The sequence below is a fragment of the Suncus etruscus genome, chromosome 2 (assembly GCF_024139225.1).
Source record: "Suncus etruscus isolate mSunEtr1 chromosome 2, mSunEtr1.pri.cur, whole genome shotgun sequence".
NCBI lineage: Eukaryota > Metazoa > Chordata > Mammalia > Eulipotyphla > Soricidae > Suncus > Suncus etruscus.
Window position 1 is genome coordinate 43394860 of NC_064849.1, and position 21653 is coordinate 43416512.

General features: G+C 30.7%; 1 protein-coding gene across 1 annotated transcript in view; it reads left to right on the forward strand.

The window, feature by feature from the left end:
* The window catches only part of MDGA2 (MAM domain containing glycosylphosphatidylinositol anchor 2), a 140312-nt gene that overhangs the window by 113589 nt on the left and 5070 nt on the right, over nt 1–21653 (forward strand). Inside the window, exons 5-7 of the mRNA XM_049768946.1 lie at nt 1044–1199; nt 2147–2305; nt 11904–12034. Of these exons, the coding sequence (XP_049624903.1) occupies nt 1044–1199; nt 2147–2305; nt 11904–12034 (446 nt within the window). The remainder of the gene's footprint in view (nt 1–1043; nt 1200–2146; nt 2306–11903; nt 12035–21653) is intronic.

Here is a 21653-nt window from a genome sequence, read left to right on the forward strand (position 1 = left end):
TTGTTGTGAGAATATAATTTTTCTTCCCTTCGACTACATTTTTATTGAATATCATTTTGTGAAGAGAGTACATTTAATTTTGGTTAGGGGACATACCCAGTATTGCTGAGGGGACTCTAGAGATCTGAAGTCCCCTGTAACACTGACAAGAGCCATGCAGTGCCAGGGATGAACCTCCAGTTCCTGCATGCAAAGCAAGTAGTTTACCAATTGTCCTCTGAGTTCTTCTTAAATATTTTATTTTTTTCAATTGGAAGTTTACAATAAATGACAAAACTTTCTCCATATTTTTTCTTCTTATCCATGTCAGCCACCTTTTAATTCTTTGCTTCTCAGTCTAATTATTTTGGATTACCCATCAAAATGGTGTTATGTGTGTCTGTCTGTATTTGGCTTATTTTATTTAGCATAATAAACCAGATTCATTTGTTTTCTCTATTAGCATGGAAGGTTTTTAAAATTCTTGTTTTAGGATATTCTGCATTTTAATTATCTGTTTATAAATAATCATGCTTGCTTTATGTTTCAATATCTTGAATTATTGTGATATGGTGTCCTCTGTGGTTCCTTAACGAAATATCAGAATTTTTATTTCATTTTCATAAAAGGTGGCATTAGTATTTTCATAGGGATTTTTTAACTCTTCAGATCACTTTGGACTATAAGCAATTTATAATATGTAATAATATTTATCCATATGTATGAGTATGGTATAACTCTCTGTTTAGTTATATTTTAATATCTTCCACCAATATTTTAAAATTTTTAATGTGTGTCTTTCATTATTTCATTATTTTTGATTGATTGATTTCTAACATTTTGAAATTTTTATGGTTTGCAAATAGAATTATTTTTTCTTTTTAATTTTAATTTTTCTTTTTATTTTACATTAAAATAATTTTCCATCATAATATGCAGTGATTGATCTGGTGCTATTGCTACTATATTTATTATTACTGCATGTTTTAATTTTATTACAGGAAGACTGAAAGTTTTATTAATCTAGTTAATCCTTATTTAGTTCAATTAAAATTTGTTAACAGGAGAATTTCACTGTGGATTTGAAGATGGTAACATTTGTTTGTTCACCCAAGATGACACAGATAATTTTGACTGGACAAAGCAAAGTACTGCAACAAGAAATACAAAATATACCCCAAATACAGGACCTAATGCTGATCGTAGTGGCTCCAAAGAAGGTATGCGGACATAAAATAATATTCAGAAAGATCTTTAGGCTCGGACATTTAGAAATTCTATCCATTAAATTATCAGGTTACTTAAATATATATTTTAAGTTTATGAAAAAAGCCATTAACATTTTATTAAAAATTAATCATTTATATATTTGGAAGCTTTACATACAATAGCTTCCTCTCATTGCAAACATACATATAGTTATAGATTAATTATTATTATTTTGAACATTCAGTTCTAAATATCAACTTTGTTTCATTTCATAAAATTTAAAACAATGTCCTCATGATTTTTTCAGGGGTTGTGTGTGTGTGTGTGTGTGTGTGTGTGTGTGTGTGTTTGTGGTTTTAGAGCCACACTTCATGGGGCTCAGATCTCATTCTTGACTCTGTGCTCAATTTTCATGGAGCAGGTTTCACATGGAGGATCATATAGAGTGCTAAGAATCAACCTGAATGGTCTCATGCATTACTTACTATACTACTATACTACCTCTCTGGCCCAGATAATTTGCTTTCATATCATTATAAATGCAGATTTTATGATGGAGGTGCATATTCTGCCCTATTTACTTTGATGTGGTTTTGTTTTGTTGTTGTTGTTGTTATTGTTATTGTTCTGGCTTCTCAAGCAGTGCTCCCTGCCCCTCCTGGCAAGATCTTCAAGGATGCAGTACTGCTATTTCCTGCCATGCCAGGAATTATCAAGGCCACATGAGAAGTGTCTGGGTGCCTCTACAGCCAGCCAATGCTTGAGAGCCTCTAAAGCTACATTTATGCATGTTTTAAGAACCATGTAAAGTGGCAGAGATCAAAGCAAGGGCATTGCATTAATTCTTATACTAATGCCTCAGCCCCATTATCTTTACTTTGCTTGAAAACTAAAACCTTACAACTTTTAATTACAAGTTACTAAATATATTTAAATACTTTATTTTGTCTTTTTAAAGGTTTTTATATGTACATTGAGACATCAAGACCCAGATTGGAAGGTGAAAAAGCTCGGCTTCTCAGTCCTGTTTTCAGCATAGCTCCCAAAAACCCTTATGGGCCCACAAATACTGCATATTGTTTCAGCTTCTTTTATCACATGTATGGACAACATATAGGTGAGATGGCAAGAACTGCTCTGCTTCTTATAAAGTAAATATTAAAAAGAAAAAGATTCCCCACTTTTGAATTGGGTTAGATGTTTTTTCTTGTTAAGTTCTAACAGTGCCTTATCTAAGATATTATACTAATATCTTAGCTATTAACCCCTTATATGATGGGGATTGGATAAATAGTTTCTCCTATTCTGTAGTCCTTTTATCCCAATTACTGTTTCCTTTGAGGTAGAGAAGCTTCTCAGTTTAATGTAGTCCCATTTGTTTATCTTTGTTTTTACTTGCTTGGCCAGAGATGATACATAAGCACACAAAATTAAGATTAGTTTTAAGAGGATAGTATTACCTTCAATGACTTACTCAAAAATCACAATAATCATTGTTAAATTTGTTTCATCATAATGTCCTAATTTCCAGACTTTAAATTAGAACTTGATATTTGTAGCATTAGATGACTCCTCCTATATAGTATCAATGGATTAATTATTAAAATTCGTTTGTGATGTCAATGCAAATATAACGTATCTGCTTCTTTTATACATAGGGCAGAGTTTCAATAATTATAAAATGAACACTAACAATCAGAATAAGTGACATTCTCATAATTTTGAGAATAGTACTTTTAATACCACTGTACACATTGGGAATATTGTTGTGATTCTTTTTTCCTGTTTAAAATGTGGCCTGGGGTGAAAGCGGTGGCTCAAGTGGTAAGGCATCTGTCTGCCTTGCCAGCGCTAGCCTAAGACAGACTGCGGTTCCATCCCCCCAGCGTCTTGTATGGTCTCCCAAGCCCGGAGCGATTTTTGAGCACATAGCCATAAGTAACCCCTGAGCATCACCAAGTGTGGCCCCCCAAAAACAAAAAACATAATAAAATAAAATAAAAAGTGCCTAACACATTTAGTAGAAATAAGCATATCCTATGTCCAAAATTGAACAATATTTTTGAATTTTTAAATTTACATAGCCTCAGAACATGGGCAAAAAATTATGGTTGCATATTTAACTGAACAAAAAGGCACTTTGAAAAAATATTTTTCTCTGAGCATGATAGAAAGTAGTATTTTTCAATCGACAGAAATAAGCTAGGGAAGATAAAATATTAGCACTTAGGAAATGAAAGGTGAGAGATAATGTGACATGTATTGAAAGAAAACATAATTCTTATATACTAATAAAAGAGCACATAGTATATGCTAGCTACTCTTAATGAGTTACAAAAGTGAACTCACTGTTCATGTCTATCTTTAATTGAATAAATAAAATTGAAAACATGGCAGTTTCATTAATTTTAAGCTAATTATGCTATGATATATAACCAGTATCACTAATGATATTCTGCACAGTGGAGTGATAGGTAACTAGAGTAGGAGAATCACCCTTAGATAGTGAAAAGTAACCCTAAGTTAAAGTCAGATGTTTGAAGTTGAAAGGAGCATATCCCTGTATTTTCTCTAAGATTTTAGGGAAATCACTTAAAAATCTTATTTTTCTCCTCAATAAAATAGTAACCTAAATTTTTATTTTAAAAAATTAGTACTTCAAAAATATGAGGTGATATATGTAAACTGTATTGTGTGTTATATAAGCACATCATCTAATTACTTTGATTATTAAAGAACTGTTGGGGAGAGGGACACATCAAAGGAATCTCAAGGCTTACTTCTGGCTCTGTGCAGGAGGATCAATCCTAAGGGCTCAATATCACAGATTGGCTGCATAAAAGGCAAAAAAAAAAGATTATTATCCTTCCATCCTCTTATAGCATTAGTTTTAGAAGAATGTGGTTTTTTTATTTAATTTCCTTCAATATTATTTATTTTAAATAAACAGAAAATATATGTTTATGGGGACCAGGATTCTATCATGGACCAAGACTCCATTCATTGCACTTGTTAAACTATTTGTTTTTATCTTTACAAAAATTATTATTCTGTATATGTACTAAAAACATTTAGCATCTATATTTTAATTTATATTTTGTTTTGGGACCAAGCCCAACTTTGTTGAGATCTTACTCTCAGCTTTGTGTTTGAGGGACCATTTGTGGTGTTAAGACTGGAAGCTGGATTGACTGCAAGCAAGACAAGCACCTTACCCACTGTACTAAAATATAGTCAAATGTATTGTATTACTATTTTATTTTAAATGCACAATACTATTTGCATTTATCACAGTAGTTTCTAGAAGCCAGATTGCTTATCTGATATTAGTAATTCAAAGTTTATATGTATATACACATATAGATAATAGATAGATAAAGATAGATAGACAGATGATAGATAGATGATAGATAGATAAATAGATAGATAGATAGATAGATAGATAGATAGATAGATAGATAGATAGATAGATAGATAGATAGATAGATGAGATAGAGAGATATACTTTTATTTATATATATTTTTGGTTTTTGGACCACACCCAGTGACACTCAGGGTTTACTCAGGGTTTACTCCTGGCTATGCACTCAGAAATTGCTCCTGGCCTGGGGACCATATAGGACACCGAGGGAGGTCAGTGAGTGCAAGGCAAATGCCCTATGGCTTGCACCACCACTCTGCCCTTCAAAGATTATATTTTATAAAATTGCAAATTAATTCTTAATACTGCTGTCTAATTTGAAAATGAACTAGAAACTACTAAACCAATTCTATTGTTTCTGACAAGTATCACTTCTTCAATATTTTGGATTTAATAACTTTTTTATGACTCTTGACCAGGACTTCTCTTACTTTTTCACCATGTGGATATCTCCACAGGATTGTCTGGTGGCATGACATCACACTTTCACCAAATCAAGCAGCCCTACAGCAGTCACATACACAGTCATTTTGAAACTTAATATTTGAAGTAATATTCCATAATTTCTCTATTTTATTTGTTATAACTGAGTTGATAGTCCAAATCAAGGAGAGAAAAATGTTAAATGATTTTGAGTACTAGGTAGTAAATGTCATTGGAAGCCATCTTAGTCATTGTCTGAAATACTGGTAAAATGTCTTCTTAGGTGAATATTTCATCAAAATGTATTGAAGAAAGTAATTAATGAAAAGTATAGTATAATATCACTATATATTGTCATTACATAGTTATTATTTGATTTCTGTGTACGGTTTAATATATGTTAAAGATGTTAAAGAATAGAATTTCAGCAGTCCTAAAGATAATAAAAAACACTAATTATTATTTAAGTAATGTATAATGTTCTTGCAAAGAAAATAAGTCTCTAAAGGTTATTGTACATCACAAAAGTTATTAAAATTAGTTTAAAATGTATTTCATTTATTACTTGAAGAAGAATGTGAGATCTAAGCATAATATTATACCAGGAAATTAAAGATAGAAACACAAAGGAAATGAATATATTCATTAAAATTGATAAGCTATTTAAAAAACTTAGGCCTCTAGAAATCTAGTTTCACTGTTAAATAAATTTAAAGTAAAAATATTATTTCATAAGTTATTTCTAATCTTTGATGAACAGTTTTGCTCATGAAGAAGTGAGAGATAGAATGGAGGTAAGGCATTTGCCTTGCATGCAGAGGGATGTTGGTTCGAATCCTGGCATCCCGTATGGTTCCCGAGCCAGCCAGGAGTGATTTCTGAGTATAGAGTCAGGAATAAACCCTGAGCACTGCCGGGTGTGAACCAAAAACAAACAAAAAAAGATACATATGAATTTTATTTGGAGGTATTTTAAGAGCAAGGGGAGTGAAAGAATAAATTTAGATTTACAATCATTAGAAGCAGAACTCTTTAAAAAATGAAAATTTAGGGTTCTATGTGGAAATTTGTCCTAAAGAAGAAATGGCAATTTTTCTAAAATGGAAAGAAACTAATTTAATAGGAATGTGGTTTTAGATGCATTTCTATATGCAAAGATAACAAGCATATTTAAAAGTTGTCCTCCTAAGGGTACCAATTTTCTCTGTAAAATGAAAGTTGAATGTTTGAAGAATGGACTACTTTAGGGATCAGTAAATGGAAGCAAAAACTAAAAGTAATTTGGAGTAGCAATAGTTGGAGTTTTTATAATTTAAACATCATTCTTCAAAGTTTTAAAATACATTTATTTTATTTAATGTTCACTTTGATGATCACTTCCTGAATATAGAAATCCCAAATAACATGAGTGGTTTCTGTGATGCTTCTTTAACTGTTGTTTCCAAGTTAAATATACATACTAAATATTAATACAATAGAATTTTGAAGATCTTATCTCCCTTGCTCCTCTGCACAAGAAGATTTATATTCTATCCTAGCTGTGTTTAAAATTCTTTAATTCAAGTTGTGTTTGCCTAGAAATTTTCATGGCTGCTATTCTTGATCCTGTTTAACGTTGTGTTTGGGTAGTAGAAATAATCTGTCCCCATGATGTAGCACCCTAGGAATATAAATATTTATTTGAGAACCTGATAAGTATTTATTAAGGAATGAATATTTTAAATTTTATAATAGTATGTGTACATTTTTCTCTTCAATTACATTAACAACTATATTCCTTAAAAATTCAACACAAGAAATATCAACTCAGATTCTTCCATATTCTTTTTTTTTTTTTTTTTTTTAATTTTTTTTTTATTTAAACACCTTGATTACATACATGATTGTGTTTGGGTTTCAGTCATAAAAGGAACACCACCCATCACCAGTGCAACATTCCCATCACCCAAGTCCCAAATCACCCTCCTCCCCACCCAACCCCCGCCTGTACCCTAAACAGGCTCTACATTTCCCTCATACATTCTCAATATTAGGACAGTTCAAAATGTAGTTATTTCTCTAACTAAACTCATCACTCTTTGTGGTGAGCTTCCTGAGGTGAGCTGGAACTTCCAGCTCTTTTCTCTTTTGTGTCTGAAAATTATTATTACAAGGGTGTCTTTCATTTTTCTTAAAACCCATAGATGAGTGAGACCATTCTGCGTTTTTCTCTCTCTCTCTGACTTATTTCACTCAGCATAATAGATTCCATGTACATCCATGTATAGGAAAATTTCATGACTTCATCTCTCCTGACAGCTGCATAATATTCCATTGTGTATATGTACCACAGTTTCTTTAGCCATTCATCTGTTGAAGGGCATCTTGGTTGTTTCCAGAGTCTTGCTATGGTAAATAGAGCTGCAATGAATATAGGTGTAAGGAAGGGGTTTTTGTATTGTATTTTTGTGTTCCTAGGGTATATTCCTAGGAGTGGTATAGCTGGATCGTATGGGAGCTCGATTTTCCATATTCTATTGCTCTTTCTTTTTCCATACACCTGACCAAGGTTATATTCTTTCAGGTTTAGAGCCAAGATATGAAAATTGAGAATGCAAGACTATCAATCTTGCAGTAGAGTAGAAAGTAGAACAAAGACAGTGACAGGCCCACATAAGAAATTTGAGTTATATCAGAGAAAAGAAAGTCTGGTCTAAATCATGTCTCAGGAAACTTTTTTAAACACTAATGTACAGATTTAACTAGATTTGAGAAGACATACTAGTGAATGGAGAAAATAAACTGATATTCCCTTCTTAAGATATCTCTTCAATTATATATTAAAAAAAAACAACAATAGATGCATGCAGCCATTTCTATTCAAGCAGAAAATGATTTTATAATTTCCCATTTTGTCTGTGTGTATATAACAAATGAAGCTAACAATTACCTATCAATATACATAGCTCCTGTCTGGAGCTAGATAATTTTGACACATTTTAATCCTTTATAAAATGTGAAGTGCAAATTAATGAATCTGTATTACTTATTAGAGTGCAACTATGATTTATATGCAAATGATCACCAGGCCTTAAATAAAAAAAATTACAAAGTAATTCATGTAAAGTTGTTATTTCAAGTATCTGTAGAAAATAGGCTTGTATATTTTGTATGTATATTTATATTATTTATTTAAAATAAATAATCACGTTATAATGAAATAATTAAATTGTAAGGGCAATTTAATAAAAGTACTATGTATTCATACCTATAAGATAAATGTATGGTTTATTACATTAATTTAAATTAAGTCTATTTAATTAAGATTTATGTTATTGCAGAATTTTAATAACGTCAATAATTTGGTCACTACTGACAAAGTAATACAACAAAAATTATTTTAGCTCTCTGAACATAGTACCTAAACATGAGACAAGCAAATCCTCCTTAACACTATCTCCTAACACATAGGCATAATAATCAGAAGATTAAATTAAATTAGAAAATTATGAAGACAAAGATAGTTATATGTATTCCCTGGCTATTTCAAACTTGTAGCATCAAACTACATTCCATTTGAAACTTTTTAGTGTTGATTAAATATGGTATCTGGTACCTACTGGTTAATAACAGAGTTTCTAAGGATTTAAAATTACTATTAAAGGGTATTATCACAAACCATCAAATTCACTCTGAAATTTTCTGACTATAATACTTATTAATGTGCTGAATTATCTTTGTTGAATCTAAGGTTTCTTGAATAGCCTTTTTCTACTTAATATGTCTAATATTTTTTTACCAAACCACTAAAAATACTTTAGCTTTGGTACTTAGAAATCATAAATCTAGTGACCTATTATAAAAGAAATCAAGTACAATTGTTTACACACATATACACACACAAACATAATTAGACTGATAAAAAGAAAAGATAATTAAATTAAATGTTGACATACAAAACACCTAAAATATGTTTAGTAAGTTTGATAGAAAAATAAATATAAAAAAACTATGCTTGGATACTTTTTAAGCAAACTACTGAAAACCAGAGATAAATTCTCAAACACTGCCTGCAGGAAAAATACAATATATATACAGTGGAACAAAGATAAAATAATGGTTGACTTCACATTTAAAATAGTGTATTTAAAAAGATGAAACATGATTTTTAAAATGGTAGGGAGGAATGAAAATTACCTGATTTCACAAACCATATGAAAATGAAAATATTTTTAGATTATTTTGTTTTAAGTTTCTAGGACATGCTTAGGTTTACTTCTAGCAGTACACTCAAGGATCTCTCCTGGCAGTGTTTGGCGTGGACCATATGAGATGCTAGATCAAACTCTGGTTGGCTGTAATTAAGGCAAATGCTCTACCCACTATAATATTACTCCATCCCAATGAGAATTTTTTATATATATAAAGAAATCTAGGGGCCAGCGAGGTGGCACTAGAGGCAAGGTGTCTGCCTTGCAAGCGCTAGCCAAGGAAGGACCGCGGTTCGATCCCCCGCTGTCCCATATGGTCTCCCTAAGCGAGGGGCAATTTCTGAGCCTTAGCCAGTAGTAACCCCTGAGCATCAAACGGGTGTGGCCCGAAAAACAAAAACAAAAACAAAAAAAAACACACAAAAAAAGAAATCTAAAAAATTTTACCTGTAGCAGGTAATCATTACATGGAGTATTGAAGAATGTTCTCAGGCCACAGAGAAATGATGTTAAGTTGTAACTCAGATATAGAAGTGAAGGTGAAAACCATCAGAAATGGTATGCAAACAAAAATTAAAATTATACTTTATTTCGTATAATTTAAGTACATCTGAATGTTAAATAGGTAACACTATAAGTTATATTTAATAATTTAGGTAAAGTAATAAGATTTAATATACTACTGAATAAATGATTCATGATATTTACTAAGATTATATTTTGATAGAAAATTCATAATATATAAGATGATATACTTAAATCTAAACACAGATAGCTGTATTAAATATACATAAACTAAATTTTAAAACTTAAAGTGCCAATACAATTACATAGATGAATATAATGAATTTATATTTAAGAAAAAAATAGTTCAATTATTGCAAAATTTCATAAATGTAAAATCCTAAAAAACATCATTTACTAGTAAATGGAGTCAGATCATCACTGCATGACATACAAAGGGGGGGATATGAAAATATATTGAATGGACAATTGGGAGAGAATCCCTGAAAAGCATAACTATTCTCTACCTTGATTTAGTGGCACTTACTCTGTAAAATGTAATAGTCAAGATATTGTTTATTGGGTTACATATAAGGAAAACGATCCCTTACATGTAAGAGACTCTGGATTCAATTCTATGGATTATTGAATACTGAAGAGATTTCTGAAGAGCCCTAGTGCAACAGCTCCCCACCACAAAAAACAAACAAATAATAACTTGAGAAGTTATGGAGCTCTATACTTAAAAACATATGATTCTGTTATTGTATGTAACATATCTAAAATGTAAATATTCTAATAACGCTTTAAAATTGTCTAGTTATTAAGATATTAGGCTTTGAAAGTCTATGATTTTCTCATTGCATGTCATAGAGAAATTTATTTAAGACTAAATTTTCTCTTTTATTACGTGTGGGTCATACTAGTAAACACTTTATGTAATTACTTAGATTGAAATCTTTTATGGAATAAATGTTCAACACCATTCCTTGATATTAATTTTAACATTGTCATTGTTACATTTAAGATATGAAATTGTTGGGAATTTAGTGAGTCAATAATTACTTTTGTTTTATCTTTTAGAAGGAAAAATGAGGCTGGGATGTAAAGTATATGATAAAAATATATCAGTCAGTGCATGATTATATCTCAATGCTGTGGTAACAAATAGTATTCCACATTCCCAGAGGAAAAATGGGTTAAGCTGATTACCTCACATGTGGTCAACCCTGATTTCATCTCTAGAAACATACAGGTGTGGCACCAAAAGCGAAACCCACTTTAAAAATACCACAAACTTTACTCTTAAATAAATATAATCTCAATATTTTATAGACATCAATGACAAAAATATGTATTGGGTTAAAATCATGGTGTCACCAGAGTTTGGTTCCTTCTAAAATCTAAAATTATATAAATGAATAATCTATTTTATTGTCTTTTCCAGTTTCTAAATAATTTATCTGACAAGTCATTTTTCTATCATTAAAAAGGCAGTCTAGGTGCTGGAGTGGTGGTACAGTGGTTAGGGCACTTGTCTTACAAGCTGCAAACTTGTTTTTGAACACTGTCATCATATATGGTCCCCAGAGCCCACCAGGAGTGATCCCTGAGCACTCTTAAGCTCTATACAGCCAGATGTAGCCCCCAAACCATTCAAAACAAAAAGAAAAAAACTAGCAAAGTAGATTCTTATTTCTTTGTTTTGTGGTCACACCTAGAATTACTCAGGGATAATTTCTGGCTCTGTACTCAGGAATTACTCCTGGTGGAGCATAAGGAATCATATGGAATGTCAGGGATCTAACCAGGGCAAGCTCCATACAAGGCAAGCATCCTACCTACTGTGTAGATTCTAAATGATATGCGTGATTACATATAGAAGCTCTTTAGATACTATAAACTAACTTTTCCATTTCAAGGTATTTAATCACATCTGCAAAATCCTTTTACCATAAAAATATAGTTCTCAAATTCTAAGGATTAGGTAGGACATGATTATCATTGGAGGCTTGCCATACATTACAAATATTATAAAACAAGATTAGAAAAGAGAGGAAAATGGGGAAAGATTACATTCTACAAATTTTCATTTTTAAAGCCTAAGTGTATGATCAAGGAGAAACAAAATTGCAATAAAAGTAAATATAAAAATAAAATGTAATTGTTGTCTTTAGGTGTTTTAAATGTTTATCTACGTTTGAAAGGGCAGACAACAATAGAGAATCCACTATGGTCGTCAAGTGGAAATAAAGGACAACGATGGAATGAGGCACATGTTAATATATATCCAATTACTTCATTTCAGGTAAGAAAAATAATTATGTCTGGGTGATGTTGCTACACATGAGAATAATATTATGAGAAGCCTGAAAATAGAAGCTAGAAATACTCAGAAAATCCATGATGCAAGCATCACAAAAAGCATATGATTATTTATCTTTAGTTCTAAAAGCTATTTTATAAATAGAAAATGTTCTTTCACTTATCCATTATGTATCAGGTATGTTTTAATAATAGCTTATCAAAATTCAGATAACTTTCCTGAAAAAAATGTTACCCATTTCCATGACAATCCACGTCTATATTTTATTTCCTGATGACATAGGTTCTTAGAATAATGAGAGCTGGATAATCAATTCTCAATAAGTAAATTTAAATTTAACTTTATAAAATTTTATATAATTTAACAAAATGTATTTCTTTGATGAAGTCATTTTAGTAATTGGTCACTATGATCAATAAATAGAGGCATTTTAAACAAGGTTATATTCTTTATGTTCCATGAGAAAACTTTAAGCTTCTTTTGTATAAAAATAACTGCATATATATTTTTATTTATTTTTATTGCATTGAAAATGGCTTAAAAGAGCCAGAAAAATATTGCTAAGCACAGCTAGGTGTGCCCACCCACCAAAATAATTAAATAGATCAATCAAAAAATGGAGATCCAGGAAAGTTAGTACCCAGAAAATTAAAAGACAGTGATGGAAAGCAGGTTTGAGTCCTATGTACTGGTCATACAAAGTATCCACTCTTATTTGACTGAAGGTCAGAGCCAGAGTAATAGTGCAGTAGATAGAGTACTTTTCTGTCCAAGCAGCTGACTAGGCTTGGTCTCTGGCATCTCATCTGGCAACCTTGAGCCCACAAGGAGTAATTCCTGAGTACATAACCAGGACTAATGCCTGAGCACCCAGATGTAGCCCCCAAACAAAACAAAACAAAATTTGATTTAAGGTGCTAATAAAATTGGAAAAAGCACTCTGAACAATTATTTTACTATTTAGATTTAATATATGCAGACATTAAATAATAATGATTCATATGAATAACTATTTTCTTCTGTCATGTTTTCACAGTAGTAAATGTATAGATTTATTTTCTTCTTGCAAATACACAGATTCTTTATTCAAGAAGCTGCACCAGGGAAGAACTGTTTCTTTGAATTTAAATATTTAGAAAGATCTATAGGGTAAGCAGAGGTAGCTGCAGGTTTGATTTTGTACTCTCAAAACAAAATTGTTTTGTAATATGGTTCATCTTAGTTGAATTCTGTTCCTAGGGTTTTGGTTAAAGAAGTAACTTTAGTGACCTTCGCAATAGCATATTGGTAGGGCATTTGCCTTGTACATAACTGATCCAGGACGGACCTGGGTTTGATTCCCAGCATCTCATATGGTCCCCCAAGACAGGAGCTATTTCTGAGTGCATAGCCAGGAGTAACCTCTGAGTGTCACCGGGTGTGACCAAAAAAAAATCAAAACAAAACAAACAAAAAAAGTAACTTTATAAAATATTGTTAGCTTATTGCTATTAGAAAACCTATAGTCAGTGTAAGTTCAGAGCAGTGCATTTTTACAAATCATTCTAAATGGCAACTTTTCTGCAACCACAGTGAACATATTAAATAAAAAATATTTTATAATAATATTCAAAGCCAATAGTCAAGAAATGAACTAAAATAAATTCTATTTATTAATTATTATAATTAAAATAAAATTTGTTTCAAATAGTTGATGTCCAAAATAATGATTAATTTTGGTGCTTTTCTTTCTATAGATTTATTTTTGCATCTATTTAATATTATTTAAAAGAACTTCATTTAACACTTAATATTTATTATGTGGTTGCATTTTTAACTTTATTTCAACTTCAGTTTTTGATAGGTCTTCTGGGGAATTATCATTTATTTTAACTTTAAATATGTTGTATTTTTGTTTACATTTCTTCGAAGATAAATATGATTAACCCTCATACTATTTTATTTGTTTCTTTTTGTTTTGTTATGATAGTGTCTCCTTAGCATTAGTTTGAGAAGTTTGATATGATAGATATTTATAGTTTTATTTATTTTTGATGTACCTGAATTTCATTGGGGTTTCTATACCTCCGGGTTTGTAGTGTCAATATAATTGTAAGTTTAGTTTGTCTAGATGCTCCTTGCTTTTCCTACTTTCCTTTGAAGCCTTTAGAACTACATAAATCACCTCAGTGTTGCTCAAATAGATACTGCTTTTAATTTTTTCTTGTGTTTTTTTAAGTTGTATTTAACTTTAAATAGTTAATACAATCTTTACATTCAATAATTATTTCTCATGCAATAAAAATTTGACTTATAATATTCAGTGTATTTTTATGAGTCATCATTGGTTTAATTCTGTAATACCAACTTGTGTTTTTAAAATATTGTCCATGTTATGGGGCCAGAGAGATGGCATGGAGGTAAGGCATTTGCCTTTTATGCAAAAGGTCATTGGTTTGAATCCCGGCGTCCCAAAAGGTCCCCAGAGCCTTCCAGCAGTGATTTCAGAGCATGGAGCCAGGAGTAATCCCTGAGTGCTGACGGGTGTGACCCAAAAACATATATATATTGTCCATGACTTAATGTTTTGAACTATAAAATTGACTTGTAGCTGTTTTAATGACACTTTATGCTAAACCTGTGTCAGTTCACAGTTTTTTTTGATAGATATCTTCTCCTACCACAACCCCATTTATTAATTATTGTTTTTCTGTTTTATTTTCAAAAATAGTAATCTGGTTGAGTGTCAGATATTTTTATAGGTTCTGTTATTTTTTGTGTTATATTCCTAAGCCTTGGGAGAAAATGTAGTTAAGTGGCTTGGAAATATTTTGAACCTTTTTGGTCTTGATGAGAATGGAATAGTGTTTGACATGAATCTAATTATTCTCACAATTGAGGCAAGAATTTCTTGAGTAGTCTTCCAAGGATCTATGAATTATAGGAGGTTTGACCAGTACCCTGTGTCCGGTATCCTGTGTGAAGATATTGGCCATTGCTTTATTATGCATTTCATTTGTTCTTTCCAGGTTTCCAGTAGCTTCCTCAAATTCAAATAACAATTTGTACTTTGAATTTACTGAATTCTTAAAGACTTTCTGTAGATCTCTTCATTTTTATCTTTCTCTGCTAGTATTAAATTGTGCAACATCTAGCTGCCCTGGACTTCGTAGACCCTCATCTCTATTTATTCGATTCAGATATCCCACCAGGCTATACCTTTGTTTTCTTGTACCATGATCTAGAAATGTTATATATAGCAGTTTTGGGGATCACTTTTAATTTATTCCATCTCTCATTCATCTCTATTAATATTTTCTATCTAATATGCTGAATATTACTCTTCATATATATTAGGTGGGTTTTTTTAGATGGAGTATAAACATGATTTCTTTGACCCCCATTTAGACTAAAAAAAATAAAAGTAAATATTTTGAGTCAGTTGAATTCTATTATTTATATTAAGGTAAAAAATAAGATAAAGCATTTCATTCTGAGTATCTACAACTGCTGATTTCATATGTCCAGGTTCACTGTCTAAGTATTTTATTTTATTTTATAAATTTTGATTATTCAAGTAAAGAATAAATATATTATATAAACTTACATCTGTATTATGCTTTTATTTTTTATTTCTTGTTTTGATTTTATGAAATTTTTAAACCTTAAAAATTATAACTTAAGTTTTATAAATATATCTGTTTTGGCATGTAATACCTAACACAATTTTATGGTACAAAATGTAGACACTGTATCACCATATAAATCAAGTTGTGAGAAACCTAAATATTGTTTGAATATGGGTTTTTGAATTTTGAGATGTCTTAAATTTAAATGGAAAGGAAATATCTTACCTCTTGGAATTTAAAATGAGATACATGTGATTTTAAGCCACTATTTCATTGACACGTTGTTTTATTTCATTGAAATAACATGCCTTTAAATTAGTTTGAGCCATAAATCTCTTAAAACATAAACCTTTCAAAAATAGTAACTTGCAAAATACCATATTTTCCGGCATATAAAACGACTTTTTAACCCATGAAAAACGTCTTAAAAGTCAAGGGTCATCTTATACACATGTATACGCATGCTGAAACTTACTCCAGATACAGGGACGAATGATGCACCCCCTCTTACCTCTGCATCCCATCCAGCTGCCAGGCATCATCACTCAGTCCTCTGCTTGCCCTGATTAATCTTTCAGGGCACTCAGAGGAGCTGAGTTACTGAGCGCTGCATCCCATTCAGCCTCCTGATGACACTGGAGTGTGGCTTTCCGGTGCTCAAACCCTATATTTTAACAAGAAAAGTAGGGGGTTGTCTTATACACCCAGTCATCTTATATGCAGAATATACGGTACTTTGTTTGACTCTGTCAATTTAGTTTGCTTAACTACAACTCAGTTATTGTGTACTACTTCTAAGAGCAAGAAATTTATCGTTATGAAACTTGCATTTTTTTTCAGAATTAATTTAGCATGATAAGTATTTCAGATAAATTAATTTTTATTTCTTTATAAGTAAAATTAATAAAAGGGCAATTAGAATAAGATTTTATAAGTATACAAGAATATTTCTTTGGTATATCTTGCACCAAGAAAAAAAACTTAACCATTCTTACTTCTTTCACAGTATTTGCCAAGTATATTCAATGAGAAAAGTAGAGCAACACCAAGCAACACCAATATTGTCTTTTTTATTTGTAGAAGAAAAGAATTCTGGAAACTTACTTTTCTTTTTGCACTTGAAATTTAAAAATGGTTTTAAGACAACTTATTTAAATTACACAAAACCTTTGAGGAGTTCCTTCATAAGTCAGTGTACTGTATTTATTTTTAATAATAGTCACATTATAATAATAATAACATTATCCTTTTAGTAAATATTTCGTAAATTTTTCATATCTATATTAAGATACATGCTAAGCACTCTAAACAAATTTCTGGTGCTGTTATATAGACATGCTAGCTACTGAAATAACTACTGAAAACATGTTCTAATTATAGCTCACAATATAATCTATTTTTCTCATTGCCAATAATTAAATACCTCCAGTTATTATTTCACATTAAAGGCTATAACAACCAATTGGCATTTTGTAGTATGTAGTACTAGGAGACAGTGAGAAGTTGAAATTTTATGTTAATATTTACATAGTTTATCAGGAAAAAAGCTAAGGTTATTTTAAATCTTATGTTGAGACTTCAATTTGTTTCAGTATGACAAAGTTAGGTAAGTTACTTTTTACCCTGGTAAAAACATAAAGGCACAGTTAATAATACAAACAACTATTTTAATATTTATTTATACTTTGAAGTTCTTTTACAAGTAATCTCCATTGCCCAATTTTCAACAGCTATTTGGCTTCGCAATTGCTTTTACAACTATTATAAGATGTGATAACATTCTGTCAGGAAGAAAATATATTGTGAACATTTGCAGAAGGTACCATTCCAATGAGTCATATCATAAGAAACACATTATATTGTTTGATCCCTTGTCTTCTTTTAATAGTTTTCTACTTGTAGCTTTACTACTCTTCTGATAAATTATAATTTAACATGTATTAGTATCCTTGTATCTTCATAAACATGTTTTTCTCTATAGACATTAATTTTAAAATTTTAAAACATTAAGCTGTGTAAGAAACTACCAATTAATGAAATAATTTTGTGTTGTGTAACTCTTATACAAAAGCCCACATACAATTTTGTACTTGCTCACTCAAGTGTTAATTTTTGGTTATACATTGCTTCTTACATAATAGGTGTGTCAAGTTACATGCACATACTGTGAAATATTAATTTTTTCTACTTGTCATTTAAGTTAAAGCAAGCATTTTAACCAATAGTAAAATGATTGTATATTGAGTTGGAGCCATAGTCCAGACTAGTGTTTTTGCCTTGTACTAAGGAACCTGGGCTTGATTTCCATCATGCCAAGTGGCCCTTCAAGCACTTCCAGGAGTAATTCCTGAGTGCAGAGCTTGGAGTAACCCCTGAGTATTATTGTATGTGGCCAAAAGTTTTAAATAAAATAAAATTAAAGTATTGGTTATGAAGAATGAGCAATCAGAAACATAGTCACAAGTGAGATACTTGTTCAGTGGAGAACACAGATTTAAGGAACAAGCCTTGATCCCTCTTTACAGAAGACATAAATTTCAACATTTTTTCATGAGCATCTAGATAAAATTAATTCCTTCTTATATTCAATAAAATCAAATGTATTAAAATATTTAACAAAATAGGAATACAATTTTATTATTGTGATGTAATAGTAGTCAGAATCATATTTCTTCTAAAATATGACATAATTTAATCTATGAATCAAGAAAAAATTTTGTGTCTAAGTGAATATAATTCAGATTCATTTCTTCGCATACAGAGTACATTACCTAGTTGAAATACTTCATGGAATATTGCTGTTTATTGTGTTTATATTTTGATAGAAGATATTTGTTATCAATTATTTTATTTTTATATTTAATTTTGGACAATTTTTATTTAAATTTTATACCTCTATTTCTTTTAGAAAATCAATAAAAGTAAAAATATATACTTTTAGATCTTAGTCTGGAAACTATTTAAGATTTGTTTTAATCTATATTCAGATAATTCAGATATAATTGCTACAATTAAGAGATCAAACAGAAAAATGATACAAATATTTCTTTGTGAGAATCAAGATGGGTTTAGAAACAGCAATACATATGTTCTCAATAGTTAAACTTTTGTGAAAATTCATCAAAAACAAATAGTCACACTATGGGAGATATTTTTTATTTATCTTTTTTTACTCTCTTTTTATTTTCTTTCAATCAAAAAATACGAAATGAAATTACTTTGTACTTTAACTAATAAAAGTAATTAATAATAGTTCATTGACTCACTTAAATATAATTAGATGGAAGATCTATTCACACCCAAGCCAGCATCCCTCCCAGTGAAAGGATTATGATTTCTGTTTCACTGGATTACTTCAAGTGTAAACAGCTACAGAACATTCTAACGCACTCTTTTTTTTTTTTTTTTTGGTTTTTGGGCCACATCCGGCGGTGCTCAGGAGTTACTCCTGGCTGTCTGCTCAGAAATAGCTCTTGGCAGGCACGGGGGACCATATGGGACACCAGGGTTCAAACCAACCACCTTTGGTCTTGGATCTGCTGCTTGCAAGGCAAACGCTGCTGTGCTATCTCTCCGGACCCCCTAACGTACTCTTAATCTCTTTACCAACTTCTCATCTTCTGTATAAAGAATATAATACTGATAATTTTTGCCATAGCTACATTATGAGCCCTAAATTCTACACTTATAACTGTATTTGCTCCCTTTTCCTTTATACTTCCCCTTTTAAAATTAGTATATTAAAATATTTAAAAAAATTTAAATATTTTAAAATTAGTATATTTTAAAATACCCTTAGTATATTAAAGTTCTTGAGGAGTTTTCTTCTTTACCATACCTTTTTTTCTGAATAAAATATTTTAATTCATGCATTATTCTGGAATCATAGCTATACTGGGTGGAAGAAATTGTCTCTTCTTTCCATTAAATAAATTAACTACATATGAGAAATCTTGTGAATATAGATATCCATATTAATTCAACAAAGAATAAGCCTTGTGACAAAAGTAGAAATTTTTGCTTTTATGGAATCAGACTCCTTTCACTTTGAATCTTTGAGTTCTGATTTCTCTAAGATAACATTCAGTTCATATTGCTATCTTCAAGCAAGACGAGCCAATATCATATGACTGAAACTAAAAAGGGGCTAGGAATAAATATATTTATTTAAGTTGCTCACATCAAAAAAGAACACATTTCAAAAATATCAAAACCCATGGCTAGGAATATACATGCCTGCTCACAAGGTGCTGATAGAAGCAATTCTAAGAACTACATGCTCTAAGTAAATAATAATAATTTTTATTATTATTTAAAATGTATTAATCTCAGTCTTGCAGAGTATCTGAAAGCAGCTTTAATTTCTAACAATAAAATTATTTAGCCAATGTTAAATAATTAATAACATTGTATGTATAAGAGAAAAGTTTTAAGATTAAATTTTTTTCAGAAAATACTACATAGATGTAAGGAATGATGCAATTATGCAATTAGTCACAACACGGATGGTACTGGAAGATATGTTAAATGGAGTAAGCCAGAAGAAGAAGAAATATAGGATGACATAACTTATATGTGGTATTTAGAATAATTGCATGAAGAAATGCAGTGGTCTAAATGGGAATTGTCTCAAACATCCTTGGTATCAGAGTATAATGAGGAGAAGGAAAGAAACTGAGTTAGAGGAAGAGAAATACAAATATGAAAGAATGGGGACAAGGGTACAAGCAGTCTCAGGTGCATTGGTCGAGATTAGGAAAAAAAAAAAGGACAGAACTAAATATCCAAATCAGAGTCAACAACAATGGAATTAGAAAACTCTAACAGTCTATACTTTAAATTTGCCTCTTCTACTGACAGGTTGATGTCAAAGGATGGTGGTATCAGATACACTCTGAGAACATGGTGAAGGGAGGTAGACACTGGTAGTGAGATTGGTCCTAATTCATTGTATGTCTGAAACCCAACTATAAAGGATTTTATAAATAATAATGGTTTCAATAAAAATATTAAATAGAAAATTATTAAAATTTGAAAAAAGAAAAACTTCATACTATATAAGATATTGTTATATTCATTATAGCTCCTTAAACTTTATTTCAATCTCATTTGGCATTGTATAACTGAATTTTAAAATAAACTTTATGATTCATCATCAATAATATTTTATTTGTATATTTATTTTATATATCTCTATACTCAGTGATCAAGTAAAATATGAAAAAAATTAAGTAGCTTAACTTAAACAGTACCCTAGTATTTTTAAAAATATTTTCTTTTTTTCCCAAGAACACAAAAAAGTCAAATGTAAATAATTATTTTTTGGGTATGAATAAAGGAACTATTTATTACTTATTCTAAGGACTTAAATTTTAATATTTCTGCACTTGTTTCTAAACAGTTTAACTCAGTCCTCTAATATTTTTTTGGCTTCAGTGAAATGGGACATTTTGGATGCTTTCACAGAAACCACTTTGGAAATCTTTACATCTTTAGTTTGCTTGTTTGGAGCACACATTCCAAAGTGGCATTTAGGGGACCATGAAATTCTAGGCTTCCCAATGGACTAATACCATTGAAGTGTCCCTTTTGCCCAGAAAGTCTTTAAAGCATGTATTTAATCATATGCAAGCATTTCAACATAAGTAAGCAAGATGCCTTCTCAACACAAATTGAAGATACTAAAATTAATCATACCTCTTTCTCCTGGTATATTATTAAAGTCATTCAACTCTGAACCATATTGAAATGAGTAGTGAGCACTCAAAGAAAAATTGGTAACTAGGGCCAGAACAGCAAGTGAGTAGGAGGTTTGCCTTGCATGTGGCCAACAGTGGTTCATTTCCTGGCATCCCATATGGTTCCTTCAACCCACCAGTAGTGATTACTGAGTGCAGAATAATTACTATTGAGTGTAGGAGTAATCCCTCAGCACTGCTGGACATGGCCAAAAGAAAACCAAAGGTAGCTAATGTTTCTGTCCATTAAGAAAT